Source organism: Numenius arquata, chromosome 24 (genome assembly GCF_964106895.1).
Source record: "Numenius arquata chromosome 24, bNumArq3.hap1.1, whole genome shotgun sequence".
Lineage (NCBI taxonomy): Eukaryota > Metazoa > Chordata > Aves > Charadriiformes > Scolopacidae > Numenius > Numenius arquata.
Window position 1 is genome coordinate 2,239,899 of NC_133599.1, and position 19,914 is coordinate 2,259,812.

General features: G+C 45.3%; 1 protein-coding gene across 5 annotated transcripts in view; it reads right to left on the reverse strand.

Annotated features, from left to right (window-relative positions):
* SRGAP2 (SLIT-ROBO Rho GTPase activating protein 2) overlaps positions 1-19,914 on the reverse strand; it is a 103,541-nt gene that overhangs the window by 11,517 nt on the left and 72,110 nt on the right. For 3 of the 5 annotated variants that reach the window (XM_074163486.1, XM_074163485.1, XM_074163484.1), the window contains exons 10-18: positions 18,132-18,216; positions 15,327-15,354; positions 13,332-13,362; positions 11,320-11,380; positions 9,268-9,345; positions 7,262-7,396; positions 5,689-5,794; positions 4,884-5,108; positions 1,336-1,415 (exon numbers count right to left, since the gene is read on the reverse strand). In XM_074163486.1, the coding sequence (XP_074019587.1) occupies positions 1,336-1,415; positions 4,884-5,108; positions 5,689-5,794; positions 7,262-7,396; positions 9,268-9,345; positions 11,320-11,380; positions 13,332-13,362; positions 15,327-15,354; positions 18,132-18,216 (829 nt within the window). The remainder of the gene's footprint in view (positions 1-1,335; positions 1,416-4,883; positions 5,109-5,688; positions 5,795-7,261; positions 7,397-9,267; positions 9,346-11,319; positions 11,381-13,331; positions 13,363-15,326; positions 15,355-18,131; positions 18,217-19,914) is intronic. The other 2 variants (XM_074163488.1, XM_074163487.1) reach the window with 1 other exon arrangement.

Genomic DNA, 19,914 nt, shown 5'->3' on the forward strand with positions numbered 1-19,914 from the left:
TGCTCCTTCTTTAGGTACAAACTCAAAAAGAACATGTTTTCAGGCATTTTTAAGAAGCTAACACTTTTCAGAATGAACACCGTTCCGGGCAGACAGAAAACTCATGGCTCGTTCCCAGAAGCGTTGTGTTTCCTCCCAACAACCTTGGTGAGGAGTCGCCGTGACAATGCTTGACCTTGCCGAGGGAGAGCTGATTTTCCAGCGTTTCGAGCAGTGCTCAACGTTGTTTGGTTTGTTATTGGCGTATGAACATCCCGAAGGCAGCAGGAGCACAGCAATGCCATGGGAAAGGTTTGTTAGGGAACTGCTGGGGCAGAGAGAGCAAAAAGTGGCACAGGAGCACATGGCAGGGCCTTTGAGGAAAATACTAAAGACCAGCTCAAAAAGGATGTCATCTCATTTTAAGGGACCGTCACCTTCTCCCCACTTTACAACTGAGGCCACTGCAAGTAAAACCATCACAGAATGAACTCAGACAATTGCAAGGGGCCAGGAATAAAACCATATTCTGCTCTGTTTTGGTCAGTCTGCTTTACGTTCTGGGCAGTATTCTGGGGGTCACTGTTTCACATCAGCCAGGTAATATCTTCCTCCGCTCTGGAGGGCTCACATGAAGCTGTTGCCCGTTGCAGAAAGAGTCTTTGCAAGTATCAACAACAAACACTCCCAGATTGTGGTATCACCTTTTTCTCAGGAAATATTGTGAAATTCTCAGCATTGGCACTCCTTTTTTCACTGATCAGACAAGAAATGTAATAGAGTTTGCCAAAGATGACCCAAAAAAATTAAGAGGCCACCAGGACGGTCTACCCTAAAACATGGCTCGCAGGGGAAGGCAAACAATTTTTGATTTTATTTTGCTTCCTTCCTTAAAGCAGAAGCACTGGGGCTTTAAGGCACTCACAATTCCCTTGCCAAAGGCATGGGAAGGGGAGATGCCTGGCAGAGGCAGAGGGGAGCGGGGGTGCACGCTGAGACATATCCAGCCTTCGGCTCCGTGCTTCCCCCACTACGTCCAACTCTTTAAGATCCTTCTGGGGTACAGATGAGCTCAAACAGTCATGCAAGCGTGGAGTGTGCCCAGGCCTGCTGCTAAGATACGACACCCTTGAAAAAGGGATTTAAAAATAGTCAGGTAACTTCTAAAGATTCCTGTTGATCCCATACGTTTTTACTTTTTGGCATCAAATGCTGTATGTGATGCTTCAAGTGATTATTCTGATTTAAACTCCACTCTGGATCTAACTTTGAACTTCAATCGCAAGGCACTGTGCTCTCTGCGCCCCCCAGAGCGGGTCATACCAGTTAACCAAGGAGTGACCAGACTTTGCCTACCATCATCACTGGTGTGGTGCTCTGCCACAGCATCCTGAACCGAGTCTTCTGTTGAGGCTCTCTCTCCGTGAGGACTTTCGCTACAACAGAAGGAAACAGAGAAGGTGCTTTTACACTGCTAGAAATTGAGTTTCCTCATTTAGAAAAATCAAAGATAACTTAAGTAGGAACATCCATATTGGAAGTCAATACCTAGGTTCTACTGTGACAGACACTTTGCAGATGCATTTGCACATACTGAAGTCAGTGTGACTAAAAATCAAGCTAAGTTCTTATTTGATCAAGCAAACCCAACATCTTCGTTAACCTTCTTGTACGCTATCAGGAAAGTCCAACTTCAGACCTTACAACCCGCACCTCTGGAGATGTTCAGAAGTCAGATAACAGCGGCATGTTGGGTCTAGCTCCTCTCTGCCATGCCAGAATTATTCCCTTAGCTGCATTCTCCATTGCTCTAATTAGCTCATTAGATGACTGATGAGATAGCTGCCACTTCCTGGGGGAAATTATTTCTCAATTCATAATGATGTTTCCAGGTCTGAGTTTGTCATCTCCATCCTTCCCTTTTATCACAATCTTAAATTGTCTCATTCATTTCACCGAATGACTCCCACGGCCAGATCAATCACCTGGAATCTTTATTTACCAAGCACCTGGGCCACCACGAGCGCTGTTTTGAGTGAAGAAAAGCTTTGAAAAGATCAATAGCCAACAAGTGGCAACCAAAGGTTATGTTTTCGTAAGAAGCTACACGAGCGGTTCCCTCGGGCCAGGAGCAGAAAGGAAACTGGCCGAGGACCCGTTGCCTCTCCCAGGCAGCTCCACAGACCTGCTGCCTGCCCCTGCTCCTCATCTTACCAGATGCTGTTCCTAAAGACAAAAGGCGTTTGCTGAACTCACCGTCCTGATTTGAGGATCAGGACAAATCACCTCCCTAAGGGTGATTTTTAATTCTCTGCCCACAGTAATAACTTCATCCCTCATTTTGGCCTTGCAATGGTTAAAGTGATCACGGCCCTAACGTGCTCTCCCTTCAGTAATCTACCTCCTGTGCTCTCTTAAGGGAGAGAAAAAAAGAAAAAGGAGAAGGGGGTTAAAATGTCTGGATAATTCTGGAGTCTCATTATGCTTAATCCACAGGACACAAAGCTTCCCCATCACCTTCTCAGTACCTCAGGAAGCAACCTTTCCCATCCTTTGCAAAGCCTTTATGCTACTTAATAAAGTTTACAGAAGAATTTGAAGCCAAATGGAGGTCCCCAGAGGAACACAGCACTGAGGGCTAAAGTTTTGCGCAGACTGTGAAGTAATGTCACCTACAGCCAAGGCTAAAGATCCAAACACTGCACAGAGACCACGTGCCTTTTCCTGCCCGTGCCTCCAACAGCGCTTTCCACCAAAACCCCTGTCCTTGCTGCAGACTCTGTCTCTGTCACACGAGCCCCGGGATGCCACAGTGGGAAGCGTCAGGCTGCTGGGCTTCACCCTGAGGGCTCCGAAGAGCAGGCAATAGATACCATCAGAGGAATGCAGTGCAAGCTGAGCATCTAGAAGCTATCTTCTTCCCTGCCGTTCCCATGTCTCACTTGCCAGCACGCAGGACTCCTGTCTGTCTCCATGCAGGCTCAGACGGACAGACAGATGCAGCACAGTCCAAGGCTTGACTCGGAGGCGGTATTTCAGAGATCACAGAATCATAGGGTTGGAAGAGACCTTAAAGCCCCCCCAGTGCCACCCCCTGCCCTGGGCAGGGACACCTCCCACCACACCAGGTTGCTCCAAGCCCCCTCCAACCTGGCCTTGAACCCCTCCAGGGATGGGGCAGCCACAGCTTCTCTGGGCAACCTGGGCCAGGCTCTCACCACCCTCACAGCAAAGAATTTCTTCCCCACATCTCATCTCAATCTCCCCTCTTTCAGTTTAATGCCCGCAGCATGGCCCCGAATGTGTCATCAGCTCTGAACCCTGCCTGCCCTGGGCTCCTCGGCAGCCGCTGACTGGGAGGGAGCGTGGGCTGGGAGCCGCAGGGCACACACGAGCCGTGGCACCCAGCCCGGGCAACCTCCACGCCAGAGCCCCGTCTGCCGGTTCCCTGGCACGAAGGCGACTCGGCCCCGCGAAGGGGCACCAGGAGATCACAGACGTTGCAGGCTCCGTTGCCCAGCAGAACGTCGAGGGTTCCCGGCGCCGCCTGCTCGCTTTGCGGCAGGGAGCCCTGTGGGCAATAACTAACAACTACCTAAATACCAGGGCTATGAGAAGGCTTGAATGGGAACCAGATGCTCCTCCTGACGTTCAGCAGTCTGCCCTGCCTGCTTCTGCCCTTCTCTGCTTGACAGGGTCTCAGGTCAGGGTGGTTAGGAAGGGCAATGAAGGAAAAACAAATGCCTTCAGAAAATTGATATCACCTTCCGGGACGTTTTGCCTCCTACACACTCACGGGAAGCATCACCCAAACCAGAGCGTGCTCAACACTTCACAGTTTTATTCCCTTCACCTTAAGGGACAAAACCTCTCCTCTAAGTTAATGGGTTTCTCGAAGGTCATAAAGATTCTTTAATTTTTTTTTTCCTCTACAATTCTTTCACATACATCAGCTAAAAACATCAGAGGGAAGGGTAAAACGAAGAGAGTTTCCAAGAGAGGCTCTGGCAAGTCTCCTGCAGCAGCCGTTCGTAGAGAGGAGCCTCTCCTCGCCGCATGGACACGGAGAGAGCCGAGAGTTAAAGCTACTCTGAAACAAGTTGGGCAAACAAGGCCAGCTCTGTCACCAGAGCGACTTCACTTCTAAAATGTATTTATTTTAGTGTATGAAAATAATCATTTGCATTCCTGGGATACTGGAGGAGGGAAGGAAGGGGGAGAGAGAAGCAGGACACAATTTAACATTCCTTATTTTCAGAGGGAGAGATCAGCTTGGCCAGTAGGAAAGAAAACACCTCCTTTCCTTCCCCCACTCCCCAACCTTCCACCCCAGATGACAGGAGCCGCTCTGGCTGAATTGTTTCCAGATGTGCCTTTCAGACTGAACACGCGGCCGGGCCTCTGGAGCTTTAGGCTGGATGGAAACGGTGATTTCGCATTCCTCCCTCTTCCCTCCCCCACCATCAGCGCTACCCTGAAAATTAAACCATGCCACAGCTCTCTAGGTTCAGTTGCAAGTGACCCCTGCGTCTGAAGCAAAGGCACTCAAGACAAGGAGAAAAAAGGCAAAAGCAGGAAAAAAAAGAAAAAAAAAAAAAAAAAAAGATTGTCTTTGGCAGCTACCACAGCAGAACGTCCACGAAAATCCCCACACAACCTTGGCCTCCAGGAGAAGTGAGCTACATCTGACAACTGAATAGCTACTTTCTACCAGCTTATTTCTTTCGAGCTGATGACTCTCCAGAGACACCAGAACCATCTTCTCTACCATAAAACAGGTTTTTGAAAGGCTGGGCCAGATGCTCAAATCCAGAATTAGACAACGCAGAAGGCATGACTGTCGCACACTAATCCGTAATTAAATATCCACCCATTCATTTTCTCCTCAGCGGTATCCATCATACCAGTAATCCTCCAAGTTTCCACCTCTGCTATAGACGGGACCTTCCAGCTCCCTTGGTCCTGGGAAGATGTTCTCGTGTTGAATGATGATGGTTTTGATCAATTCATTGACATGAGCTTGGCAAGAGACTTGATCATGACCTTCAGGCACAGACATCAGTGTTGGCCCAAAGCAGATGGCTAAATTGTAGGGATCCATCATGTTCTCTTCACTGAACTGAGATAAACTGCAAAAGACAGGAGTGGGGAGGAGGGTTAAGAGCAGGAAACAACATCATCATCATCATAATCTGCTGGAGAACACACAGCTGAGCTAGGAAGGTTTGCTTTGGGCTTTCTGCTGTTCAGAGCTGATGGGCTGGGACACGGATGTTCTGGGTCTGTGTAAAAACATAAGATACTGATGGCATTTATAGAGAAATGAAATAGAAACCCCAAAGGGAGCCTGCAAGCAAGACTACATGTAAAGTCCTGACTTTGCAAGGGTAGGCCTTTACTCTTTAATCTCCATCTTTAATTCTTCTGTATTACTGTTGTTCATAGTCCACTTGCAGCCCAACACTCGATACCAGAGTTATATCAGCGCCCTCTGCCTAAGTGCCTGTGATCAAGCATGCAGAGGGTCCTTTCTCTGAGGCCCAGAAACTTCTCTAGCCCCTTTTTGGGGCCACTTCTTAAGGATTTCCCAGCAAATTGGAACCTTATCATTTCTATACAGTGCCATTTTTCAAAACACAATTTTAGTCTCACTAAATTTCATCCCAAACCTACCACGTAAACCTTTCAGGTGCCCTTGGGGATACTCACTGATTGAGGAAAGCAAAGAGGTATCTCATGACAATCAGAGTGGTCTTCGGCAGGTTCAGAAGCACTTTCCGGATGTGGAGAGCCCTCTCTTGTAAATTATCCATTGCTGAAAGGAAGAAGGAGCCCCAGAGAGTCATCGTCATGGTGTCACCATACCCACACCTCACCACCGAGGCCAAACCCAACCAATATAGTATGATAGTTCCTGTGCAAACTGTCCAAAAGGGCAGCGGGAGGAAGGAATCATAGAATGGTTTGGGTTGGAAAGGATCTTAAAGATCATCAAGTTCCAGCCCCCTGCCCTGGGCAGGGATACCTCCCACCAGACCAGGTTACTCAAAGTCCCATCCAGGAAGGGGCTGCTCATTTCCCGGATCCTCCGGCGCTGCCCGGCACGGGAATGCAAGGGCGGCAGGACCTGCTGGCGAAGCCTTTGACAAAGAAGGTCCTCAAACACGTGAAACTTCACTGCGAGTTCCTTCCTAGCGTGGGAGCACTGGATGTCATCTGTTTCAATAGCTCTGGCACAATAGCTCATTCAAGTTAGCTTTCGAAAGGTGGGTGTTTAAAAAAGAAACTGTATAACACTCAAAGGGAAATTAACATAGCTAAAGGGTGAGGCAAAAAGCTCTGCGTGCAGCAGCCTACTGAGAAATAAGTGGGCAGCATAAATCATCTCAGAAGGGAGAACTTATTTGGAAGCAGATTTTTCTTTTCATATAATGTGAATTCAACTCTGTAAATGCATTTATCAGGAGAAGAAAACCACCAGCCATTTTAGAAGCAGTTATCTTCTGCTTGACTTCAAAGGCTGCCACCGCAAAGGCCATTTCGCTACTTGGACAATAGAATCATTCTTTGATTCTGAGGGACATGGCAATAGCCAGGCCATTTAAAACGAGTTTGCTCATGTCCAAAAAAACACAAACAACCCTCTGCCCACCAGAACCGCTTTGAGAAACCACCAAAAATGTTAACAACTGGACTGTGACCGTCCTTACGGTTGTTATTCTTTAACGGGAGTCAAGAGATGAGCCCTCGTGGTTAAGCTAAAAGGTGGGTGAGCGCCACCTCGGCAGCTAAAGGGATAAAGCAGAAGCACGGCAGGGACACAGAGGCAGTGGGCATCCATCGAGGTGAGGGAAAGCGGGCAGGGCAACAAACCCTGCTGGAGACCCCCCCCTTTCCAGAGGGCATTTCTGACACCTTCTGATGAGAGGTCTGAAAGATTATTTTTCAGAAGTGGAGCTTTCTGGTTTATTCTGTTTTAAAAGAATCCTATTACGAAGCGCTGCCTCAGAAAAATCCATGACACGGCCCTTAAAATCTATTTAATTCTGTCGCCTTGCTCAGTCATTAAAAAATTGCTATCAGAATAAGGATGGCTGTAACCAGGGAAATGTCCAGGCTCTGGCTAATAGAGACTAGGGTACCAGTGCAACCCAAACCCAGCCAAAGTAACCATAAAAGGGCTATTTTGGAGCCAAGATAAAAGGGGGAGGGGAAGAGAGAACAGTGGAAGATGACATTGGAAAAATTAATCCTATTTCTTTTCAGATCCTCATATACTTACTGACACAGGCAATCAGATCATGAAAGATATCCTTGGGGAAGAGAGGATGCTCCAACCCTCGAAAATAGAGCTTCAGAACTCCTGCTATTGAATCCATGTCATGGTCGTTCTGGTCCCCAGCCAATGGATCTTCCCCTTCGTGACAAGCAAAGAAAAACAGGCAAGAAAAAGATCACCATAATGGAGAAAAGAATCAGCCTGGAAGGATGCACCTCAGCTGGAGAAAAGGATTTATCAGCACAAAGTTAATCCCACCCACTGCACTCTAACAGTGTGAGGTGGAGAGAGCTCTCTCCTGCATCGCGGGCGAGAAGGGATGTCTCCGACAGCAACCCCAGGAGATCCGGGACGGCTTTCTGCCCAGCAGCTCCCAGTCTGACACCGGAGCGCCTGGCTCACCCCCAGGGAGGGTGGTGTGGATCCTGGAGTGGTGGTGACACTTCCAGGCTCCCAGCTCCAGATATTTTGGTCGGGTGTGAACTTCGCAGCCCCACCACGGAGGTGAACGTCACACGAGTCCAGGAGCGGGTCTTTATGCGAACTCACAGCTGAGGAGGATTCAGTGGCCACCAAGAGGCCATTGAGCATCGTGCTCCCGGCTCAGCGGGATGCAGGCATCTTACGCTGAACTGGTGGGGAGGCGGGGGGAGAGTATAATCATTTGTCACTGCAGATATGCCACAGTTTGTCTGTATTACAAAAGAAAAGATGCCCACTTAAGGGGTTGTTCCCCAGGGAAAACTCCCTATCAGATATAATTAGATTTAATGATGGGGCAATCCTCAAATTGAAGCTATATATATCCATTATGTGACTGAGATTACCAAAGCTTGCCTATTATCTTAATAACACACAGGATAATAAATGGGCCGCTACAAACCGGAGTATTATCCTTGATATTAACTGCCACCAAGGGTTCTGGATGAAGTAATAAACTGCAGAGACATTATTGTTAACTTCTTAGTTCTGTATATCATATGCTTTACAGAGACAAGTGCGATGAAGGGAAAACCACAACCACTTTTTTATTTCTGCATGGTAGTGCTGGAACAACTGGCTGCTTTCCCAAGATGACTGGTATTTATTTCCTTTATTTAAAAAAGAGGTCTTTCATTCTGGTATCAAGCCCTTACCTACAGCCTAGGACACACATTTCTGTTTCCTCTATTCTTGAGGATTTTAATTCTCAGGTATATGGAGATGAAGACAAGTGAAATTAGACGCCGTGTTTCATACATGTTGTCCATGAAATTCCTCTCTTCCCAAAAGCAAAATAAACTTGCCGTGCCTAAGTGATTCCTGCTCATCTCTTCCAACAGCAAGCGTAGAAACACGCTAACCATGTTCTTTTAGAGTGATGTACTCAGGGAATTAACACGAGCCCTGTTTTCAGTGACCCAAGCACGAGTGGGGCTGCAGGGACTGCCTGAAGAGTCCTCGGAACCTGCTCTGCTGGGGAGACCAGCCCAGCCAGAAGCCAAGGAGTCAGGAGGCTCCCAGCTGTTCTTTGCCTTTGTATGGATTTTTTTTTTCCCCCATAGAAAATCAAATCTATTAAAAGCTACGACAAGTTAGCAGTGTCTCGAAATTTACTCTCTCACTTGCTGATATTTAGAATGAAATATAGCCAAGCTATGCCTCAAGAACATGGAAAACACAGAATTTCATCCACTAACAGCCAATCTATTCACTAAGAGCTGGGGGAAGAGGGTAGGAAAATGCAGTTACACTTGGTAATGAAATTCCCTATATCCTTTAGTGTTAGAAATAATCAATAAACTATCAAGACATGAGAGAAGATTGAATTCAGAATATTTATTGTACAGACACTCTACAAGAAATAAAGCATAAACAACTGCCTATTCAAGGTTAATGAGGACTAGAAAAGTGTTTGGGCAGGACTCGCTTAGGAAACACAAAAACCAAAGGGACAAAATATACCATCCCTTTTCAGAATATTGAAACAAATTAATACATTTGGCAATAATTTCTGAGATCCTCCTTACCTCTCTCAAACGCATTTTTTATGTCATTTACTTCAACTTGTGACCCAGACACTCGGAATATCCCTTCATGCTGCAAACCTGGAAGACAATAAGAAAGACAATAAGATGTTGATAACAGTAAGATAAGATAAGCTGGCACTTTCATCAGCTATCCTATGATAAAGGAAACATAAGCAACACAGGCAAAAGTATGCTGTTTAAAAAGCCATCTTTCCCTTATATGTCCAAACACAGAATATGTAAAAACCAGACCTCGACACCACGGAGAATAAATATTAACCCTTCTCTGCAAACTGATGCAATAACTGGGTTCTAAAAGCCACGCATGTTATCTTTTACCCTGAAGGATCCCCAAAGGATTTTACAACCCAGAGAAAGTCATAAAATAAGGGGATGAGGGAAAATACGGCTAACTACACAATGAAGCAGTTTATTTTGCAAGAGCGATACCGCAAAGGCCCAGAGCAAATCAGCCATTTGAAATGGAAGCATTTAATTACCCCAGCATGACCTGCTGTCGAGGGGGTTTAGGATAGACTTTAAGACATTCTTGCTATAACGTGAGCATTAGCAACGTGATTACATCCAATTATCAAGTAGGCGAGATGTTCCAATACCGTAACAACTTTGTTGGTAGGTGTAAGATGAGCAACAACCGTTACAAAACAACTAATGAACAAAGTATATGCTCCACGTAGGGAAATCCACTCCCGTTCATTCAAGCCTTTTAACTGTAGACTTTCTGAAACAGGGGATGTTGCAAGGTCTTTGCTTTATTTATAATAAGGGCTATAAACTAATAAACCCTCTTGAATGCACCTGGGGCCGCCTCCTCTCCATTTCTCGAGTGTTTTTATCACAAGGCAACGGGAGCTTTGCAGTGCGAGGCTGTAGCTGGTGGCTGCGACACAGCTACCGACAGTGAAAAGAAACAACCCCAAGTGCAGAGAGAAGCAGGAATGAGAATGACATTCATCCCACACCTACGCAGCCCAACGCTTGGAAATGTCAGGCTACCTCCGACAAAACCCGTTCCTGCAGCCTAAGTGCGTCAGGCACAGTTTTATCACTTCTTCTGCCTAAAGTGGATTTGTTGTATAAAAGCACATTCCTCCTAATTACAAACTGTACCTGCAAGGCCACGATTTGACATTCAGAGCACAAATCAGTTGAGTCTGTTGGAAAATCTTTCCGTTGGGGATCTGAGCTAAACCAGGAATATGAGTCTAAAAACCAAAATCTCCTGATGGCCCCGATTTGGTTCTCATTGCAAAGAGGTTTCAATGATTCTTCCAGCAAATGTCCAAGTACGGCCTTAATGAAGGATTATAGCACTCGGTTCTTCCAAGTGATGATGAGAATGGGACTCTAGATTATAGTTTCTAAAATGGTAATTAAACAAGGAAAATTAAATGGGACCTACTATCTGGCTCTGCGTCTTGGTTAATGAAGATAAATTCAACCTCTTTCTACATATGTTAATTAACAGCTGTTTCACATGCTACTAACAAATGATTACTACGATTAAAAATGAAAACAAATGACAATAAACATATAAAATCTTTCACAGCATTCAAGGCTGTGAAGTTACCCTTTGAAACAGGTATAAATCATCTCATTGTGGCAATATGTAAGCAATTAATTCACTACTTGACCACCTACATTCAAATATTTTAAGTATGCCTCCTCCTCCTCTAGGAAGAGCAGGTTATTGTTGGTGAAGGTCACGTCCCAGGGCTCAAAACAAGGTGAGTGGAGGTGAGGCATGAGGGATACCTAAGGATGAGGACCTTATTTTACAAGAAACAAAGGGATACTGTTGGAAGAACATTTGCAAGGGCAGTTATTTGCAATAACAATTTGGAAAAGCAATGACACACACAATACCAACAACAGCCAAAAATTCAGCAATAGTTTCTTGATATTGCACTCTCCGGGACTCCTCTGCGCAAGCACCACATCCTGAGCTACTCTGAACATGTTTCAGAAGGCTTCTATATCGTCCTTCATTTTCTAGAAATATCACAGGATACTTTTTGTCCGTAAACTCACCGTGTCTGCTAATGAACCGTATGCAGCTCTCCACCACCAGGGGAATGGCTTGCGAGGAATCCTGCGCAAAGACATTCAAACAAGGGCAGTCAGAACACGTCATACTCTGCTTCCATGCAGTTCCAGATGTGTTTAGTTTCTGGACCGATTACCAAACATCTCAAATATGAGCAATTTCAGGACTGCATCAAACTCCTCCTATTTTGTCACAAACATTTAAAATAGCTCATTGGTACCCTACGGCCACAAGGCCACCATGCAGGTACCTCTCTGCAAAACACTGTCTTCAGTCCTAACACAGAGAAACCTTCCGGATTGACCAGTTTCCAGTTTAAACAATGTTAATTGAGGCTTTCAGTATGGAAATAAGCCTTTAGACTTCCCGAGGCTCTGCTTCACAGCATCACAGATTACTTTTAAGCCAAGTGAATCTCTGCAGTGTCTGCAGTTATTCCTCCCGTTTTGGGGAACGGCAACCAAGCAAGAGAAGTGCTGCAGGTGGCGTAAGGTCAGATGCTGGTGATTAAAATTACCACATGATTAAAACTTCCAAGTTTCTCTTTATGTACAGCTTCTTCTACAGTAGCTTTGGACAGCGATGCCTCTGATTCGTATCAAAACGCTCACTTGTCAGGATGCTCGAGTATCACACTTCAATCAGTTCAAAAAGATGACAGTCCTCTGCTCAAAAATATATACATATAAAAAAACCCAACAGTTCAACCTTTTTCCTAACTTGTTTAGGTTTAATATTTTTTTGTTTCATTGAAGTGTCATAGAACTCGGTCATACAGTGACAATAATTTCTCTACTAATTAGCCCTAGCCAGTTAGAACTAGTTTCCTTTATGCTGTACAGAACAACACCAAGCAATTAAGAACACTTCAGAGACCATTCTGCCGCTCGGCTGCCCCCAGGACATGCTTTATTAATAATCATCCAAACAGCATTATAACGCCCCGACTTATTTATGAGTTTGACAGTAGGAACTCAGAGAAACACATATTCTGGGTCCCCAGCAGAGATTAAAACTCTCCGAGCAGTTATGTTTTAAACTGCCAGGTCAGAATCAAAAAAACCCTTTAAAACCAGGCACAGGTGATTTCACACAGGTTACTGCCAGCTGGGGATTCAGTGGTTGCAAACACATTCATTTGTCATTTAGGTTTCCAAATCAGAGACTCCATCAGTTCTACTTGAGCCAGAACATGCTTCTGAGACACCTCAAAAAGTACTTGTGAAGATGGCAATCGAGACACATGTATTTAATTTTCAGCAAAGGAAAGGACCATTTTTAGAGCATAAATAAAAGAACAACAATTAAACTCAGAAAATACGAAAGATTTCACTCTGCACACCAAACCAACACCTTGCTCTCTTACTTAATTTCCAATATAAAGAGATTCTAAAAACTACAAAGCAGCCCCCCAAGACAGACTGTATGAAATGAAATTCCAAGCCAAATTTTGTCTTTACAGTATCAACATACAAATATTTTGGTTTTTCCCCCCTATCTCAAAGAAACACATTTTAGCTCATCAGACAGTAAAAAGTAACAGATCATCCTCTGCATCCAGGGAGACGAAGCATCGCTGTTGTAAGTTGTAATTGCAAGGTGGCACCAGCAGTGACCAGTTACTGGTTTAACAGCATCGCACTGGGACACCAGAGAAAATAACAGGAAACGGGAGGAGAAACAACAGCGTGAAACCCATAGACCAGGACTGTCCAGACAGCTCAAGCCTGCTTGGCATTTTTGGTTCCAGATTTGTCAAAACACAGAGTAAAATTACTTTTAAATTTTGCCAAAGAAAAACAGATCAAGGCTGTGGATCCATGTTTTACCGACTGCAGTCGCCAAAGAGCAGGCACCAGTTCCGCTTGAACAAGACTGAAAAGGTCCATGTGAGAGAGAGATGGAGGGGTAAAAGCACTTCCCTGTTTTCCACCTGCCCTCCTCTCCGCAAACACACACCTATCCCTGTTTTGTTACTTAAGGAAATGTTTATTACCTGCTTCCGTATGGTGGAGCTGCGCCTGCCGCTGGGGAGATCAGAACCGCCCATTGGTGCAGGAGGGAAAAACAGAACAGAAAAGTCAAGATAATCCTCTACAATCACCGTCCTCCTTCACTCAATGTTCCAAATCATGCGTATTTTGGAGAAGGGAAGGAGCCAAAAATACAAGTCAATCATAATGACTTAGTCTCATTCAATATACAGGACTGCAGAAAGATTTTAAGTGACTTTAAATCACTAAAAACCTGAACTTGACACGAGGGAGTCCCCTGCTTTGACAAAAGATTACCCTTGACATTTTAATTCCGACCATATGGGGATCTGTCATATCGGGCTCCTGGTTCAAGATGAAGGTTGTTATAAATTCCACATCGCTGTTCTCTGAAAGAGCCACTCCAGAGACAGGAGAAGCGGGTGGGAGCATCCTACTGTGCCGTAACAACGGCCAGCGTGGAGGCTTTAGTATAGTTTTTGATAAGACTTCAAATAAATAACTAACGAAACGCCCTCAAACACCAGCACACGCTGGCCAGGCTAAGCCTCTCCAGTATAAACCCTGATGGTCTCATTTACTTATGCTGGTAGACATTAAATGCAGAAAAATACAAAAAAGCCTGGCTTTGCTGGGATTTTTCCCCCTCAAAATTTATTACTGGGTTTTAAAATTCCTATAGTTTCTTGTAAAAATGAAGCATGATAGATGATAGTAGTGAGGCCCTAATGTATCATTCAAGCCAAGTCCCTGCTAGAGCAGATGGCTGCTGAATTATAAATAAGGTGATTAGAACCGTGATTTTTAAGAAGACTGTACAATGTGGTAATTCAGGGGAAATTCCTTTTATAAAAATCAAAAACACTGAATGAAAAAAAAAAAAATCAGATTCCACAGGCTGTCACAGACAATAAGGTCTATTTTAAACTATTAGCAGTAATGATTCTTTGATATTTAAAATTGTTTCATGATGAATAATATTTTATTATTACAGATGTCAGGCTCTAATTAGGACCTGTCAGCTTTGCTTTGCTGTAAGGAATGTGAAAAGTAGTAATGACTCCGGATCGGCAGTAATCACCTTCCTTTTGTGAACAGGCAGGATGATGCACAGCCCCTGCCCCGGCTCCTCGTGCCCAGCGGAGCCCCCGGAATCCATCAACTTGGAGATGGAGATTTGTTATGTTTTATAAAAACCCCATCAGGAGAAGCTTAGTTATGGTTCTGTGATGGGTCCTAATTATAAATGAAAAGTTTCTTCTCCACGAGCTCCGTACTGCTGCAATCCAGCCCCGCGGCACCGCAGAGCACGTCAATGGGATGAAGAGTTTCCCGATTTACGTCACTCCAGCCCCATATACACCAACCACACGGATAAACCCTGGAGAGCCACGGACCCACCTCCCTCACAGAAATATGAACGGGTTTGTAAAAATCTTAGTTTGAAGAATACTCCTCTGGGTGAGTTTCTCACATCGAAAATCAGCTTCTCGCACCCGCCTGTCCCCTTCCTCATCCAGATTAAATGCCCTGGGGCAAGAAAAAGCGCAAGACCTCCATGTACACTTGTTTGGGTTTTTTTTCTCCTTTGGTTATTTTTAACCCTAATCCATTCCCCAGCCTGTTGGGACAGGCAGCCCTGCCAGCAGGTGTATGGTCACAACTGCAGCAGCAGCGCAGGCAGCAGGAAGGATGGAGAGGAGTTTAAGCAGGGCCAGCATCAAAAGAAATACTCATTCCTCAGCTGGGCAGAGGCTACTAAACATATGTGTAAGCTGCATATGCGTATCTCTATGCATAAGCTATACCTTGCACTGATGGGGGTAACAGAGATGGCGTTTAAAGCCATATTAACTAGCAGGAATTTACTTATATATTAGCTAAATGCGTATCTTTTTCTAACAGATAAGTATCCTGGGCTGGTAACTGGTCTAGAATGGCAGTGACCAATTTGCAACAGATTTGCCTTAAAAAAAGATCCCCTGAGCCGCACCTACCTGGCGAGAGAGCAGTCTGTCCGCTGACCTGTTAAGATGACAAAAAAAATACAGCATTAGGAGAGAGGAACGGCCAAATACTTCTAATGGCTTTGCAAAGCCAGTTTTAGGGGGAGATGGAGCAGAAAAATCCAAGGGAGAGGGAGGGGGCAGCTCTGGGGCACGGGGCAGGGGCTGCACCCCCCCTGGGAGCACCGAAGCCCATCTCCACCGCAGCCGACCAGGAAACCCAGCAAAGAGCTCGGGCTGCCCGAGGACTAGTCCTTCGGAAAGTATTGTTTTTGAAAACGAGTTCCCTGTGCATTCTAATTGTTGATTTCTGCTGCCAAAAAACTGGGCTTGTCAACCCCTCCCTCCCTCCCCCTCCCAGGGGAACTGGTGGGGCCAGAGATTACGCTTTATAAAGCCACTTCGTAAGACTGAAAACATTTCGTGGATTTGTGAGCCCACAGACCGAACGTGCTGGCATTAAGCTATTTTAGGGAGGCAGACGTTTAATGATATTTTCCACAAATGTATTTATAAAAAAAAAAAAAAAAAAAAACATTCCATTAACTTGCACGGAGTTTGCAAGGCAGCGGCCAAGCGAACGACCGCTGCTGGTGCAGGCAGCGCTCTGAAACGGCACAACGAGGAGTAAGAGAGACAAAAAACTACTATGTGCCTCTGGGGATCGTGCAGGCCAAATCCTTTTGCCGGTAGAGATCATCACCAGTGAAACCACACTGATTTCCAACAGCTGAAAATCCACCTTCCCTACAGTTGTCTTCCTGCTCCCGGGGAGAGGGAAGAATGAACGAGGGAACCGTCTAATTGCTGATGGCTGACAATTAGTTGAACACATCTCGATAGCCACTTTCCTCTCCCCACGTAAAGCCAAAACAGTGCGTAATTTACATGAAAATGTTATTCTGAAGCAGAATTTCCAGCCATCTGTCCCATTTTCATCATAGAATATTCATATATATAAATTACACGGCTGTGGCAACATCAAGGGGCTCCTACATTAGGGTGACAAATGTGTACAGTAGGCAGGGACATAATTACTTGTAGATAGGAAGACTCGCTGCTATTTTTATTACTGGAACTTGTCATCTTTAGATTAAGGTAATTTGCAAGAGGACTAATAAATGTCACCTGAGGATGGGGCAAAGAAGAATAAAAATCGTTAACAAAACCATGAATTTCCCAGGGACTGAAGACACGCAGCTGAATGCACATTTTTTCAGTAAAGCTTCTAACCATGCTCCGGGGACTTGTGAAAGGAATTTTATTTGCCCATTTCCCAATTAAGTGACATTTTATGGATAAGTCTAGGCACCGTCCCCAGTTTGTACCATTAACCTGCTAATGTGGTTTTGGAGACGAAATGCACCCCCCCTTTGTCAGCTCCTTTTGATCTCACAGATGACAAAAGTGATTTTTTTTATCCGAAGCTGCTGGAACTCGCCCTGACCCACACTGGGACCCTTCATGGAGAGACTAAGAAAGCTCTGGTTTGCGAAGAAAACAGAAGCAGCCTTTAAATCTACATAGCAATACAGAAATTGCATTTAATTTCCTCTTCTTTCGCCCCTCCCCAGCTGGAGCCGGGCTCAGGGGGCAGGCAGGTTAAGGGGAAATAGGTCTGGGTATGCAGAGGTCAGCGGTGACCCAGGGACGGGATTAGTCACAGGGGCAGCACGGGTGTCACTTGGAGATATTTAGAGGCAGAAGAAAAATACCCTGAGGACACAGATCTTTGCCTCCCCCCAGCCTTTCTGCAGGACAGCTGAAGAGACCAGCAACTTCAAACAATAAAGCACAAAACGACGACGACGACCTTTCCTTACCTTCTAGTGGTTTGGGCCTGATAAACATGAAACTCTTAATTACTGGAGCAATAAGTATTTTATTTTTATAGTGCATTTTTGAACTGAAAGCGAAGCACTTCAAAGACCACACGCTGTTTAAGTTTTCATTCAGAAGATTTGCACACCATAAACTGTGGGGAGCCCAGTTAAGTTACACACCAAACCACGAGCCCTGCTCCAGCGTATAAACCCGGCGACCAGTCGAGCCATTTTTTTTTTTGCCCTGACATTTAGACTGTTAAAACCTTCTCCTCTGCAAATAGGAGGCAGAGAGGTTTCTATGGAAACTTGGATGCATAGTTTAAGCGTATTTGGCCAACAGGATTTGCCCATACCATGAAGGGAAAGAAATCTTCCTTTGTTCTGACACTAATAGCAAATGCATATTCAGCTCTGGCTGCCCCCTGACGAATGCCCTCTGGACAGGCAACATATTTGACATGCTCTGAAATTTGTTTGTTACTCTCCCAATAAAAGCCCGTGCTCACATCTGTGAGCGCTATCCAGACCACAGTGCGGTCTGGATCGGACCCTCGGAGGTGAGAAGAAGCTGAACTACCACATGAAGGAAACTTCTGACCTGCCTAACGAGGCAACACTTCTCAACTCATCAGGAAACCGTAAATCACGAGGTTTGCCCCAATACAGACTATTAAGTGAGAAGCAGAACGTGTGCGTACGGGGAGAGGGCAGGATGAACGCGTGGGCATATGCCTCACTTTAACAAATAAGCAACGCACATTAGTGATTCGTTAAGTATTTTCCGTTCACCATTAATCAAGCAGCCATGTAGGTCGTTTGGCTTCTCCGTCATGCAGATCGGAAAAATAAATTAATAAAACATGAGGGTGTCCACTCTGTATCAGCAATCCCCGACCGTCACACTCAGCTGAGTAATTCAATCAGTGCAACAGCCTGGCTAACAGCAGTGAGGAGCGGGCACCAGACTCACTTTCTCCCAGGGTCTTCTGAAGAAGGTCGTGTTTGGCCTGGAGCTTCGTTATCAGGTTCCTGCCTTCCAGATACTCCTTCATTTTCTGTGAGGGAGGGAAAAACCAAGATCGTGAGCGGACAATTCATTTCTTCGATTGCATCGTTAGGTTACCGGATTCCAAACATAACAGAACAGAACGACACTGAAATTTAGGGTGCAAAGGATGAACCAAGTCCTCCTGGCTTATCTATCCAGGCAAACGCGAAGCTCAGTCCCCACGTATCTGCCGCGCAATTTCCATTGTTTCCCTGTGGAATCAGCTGAATGTTTGGCATCTTTGAAGAGATCTGAGGAGCTGTCATTCCTCTCCTCTCCAGACAGGCTGAGATGGAAATGCACTTCCCTCGCGCGTCACAAGCAAGTGAATGAGCAATCTGTTTTAACAAACTAAAAGGCTGCTTCTGTGCTTATTCTCTCACTTAACCTCTCTCACCCCACTTTACTTGTCAAATAGTGCCTCTGCCTCCACGCTGGATGATGCACAGGCTTGCGGGGGGGCACGGGACAAAACAAATAAAGATATTCTTTCAGTTCAGATTTGTTCTCTCGGTGAAGTATTATACAATCACGCAGTCGGTTTTCCCACTTCTTTCTGATTTTTCACAGCTCCACAAACACTAGTTTTTTACAGCTCTTTCATCTCTTACTTTGCAGTTCAGAGCAGCGTTATTTATCTTCCCCGTGCTGCAGCACAGAGAATACTCTGCTCTAGAGTAGCCAACCACATCATAATTAGGATGTGTTTACACTCAAAAATACATAAATAGCACATAACTCTTTAAATATCTCGTAATTCTAAAGAATGGCCTGTGATATTTTAAAAATTCTGCTAGCAATATGAACACAAAGAAAGTATCCTCATTCAGTAACGAAATATTCCTGTTCTTGTCTCCAGCTTTCCCCAATTCTATCCACTTCTCTCCAGTATTGCCAAACCAGACTGCAACTCCTTAAGGTGAAAAACCAGTATTTTAGCTAAGAGAGTGCCTGGACGCTGCTTGTCCTCTGCAGGTCATGGCAACGGCAGCCTCCGTGCAAGGTGTGAAGAACCAAGCAGCAACATGTACAGCCACGAAGGTAGCACTGGGGGGGAAACCTTCCAGCAGCTGAGGACATTGCCCGGGGGGGGCTCTCCCGCAGTGATGTGCACCCACACACGGCCCAAAATGGCTGAGCTGGGGCTTTAATTAACTGCCAGGGGTCTGGTGTTTTATGTCCCTTTGGTTGACAACATTGGAAGAAAAATTTCACAAGAATTAAGTCCCTTTGGTGAGTCTCAGAACTTCCTGCTTCCTATACAAATACTGCAACTTTTTGTTGTTGTTTCACAAGCCACCGGGAAGCGTGATCACTGCGGCCAAAAAACAAACATATTTTTTAGAATCTCCCTGTAGAGTCTGTTCACCAAGCACCAACTACGTATTTTGCTCAATCAGGTAAATTTTTGCATCAAATTTTGACAGAAGAAAACACGAAGAGTGTAAGATGTGAAAATAAGCAAAGAATTTGAAGTGGGGATTTGAGGATGAATCTGGTTCTGGGAGGTGCTGAGCTCCCGTCTCAAAGTCAGGATGAGGAGAAGAGACAGAAGGACTAGAAGGCTCAAGTGCCTCAAACAGAAGCTTGAAGATCAGTAAATCAACTCGATTTTGAGCGAGTCCAGTTTCCCTTTGAAGCAGATATAAAAACTCCAGCTCAGGTGACCGGTGGCCGTGGCGTGGGACAGGGCACGCTGCTGGCA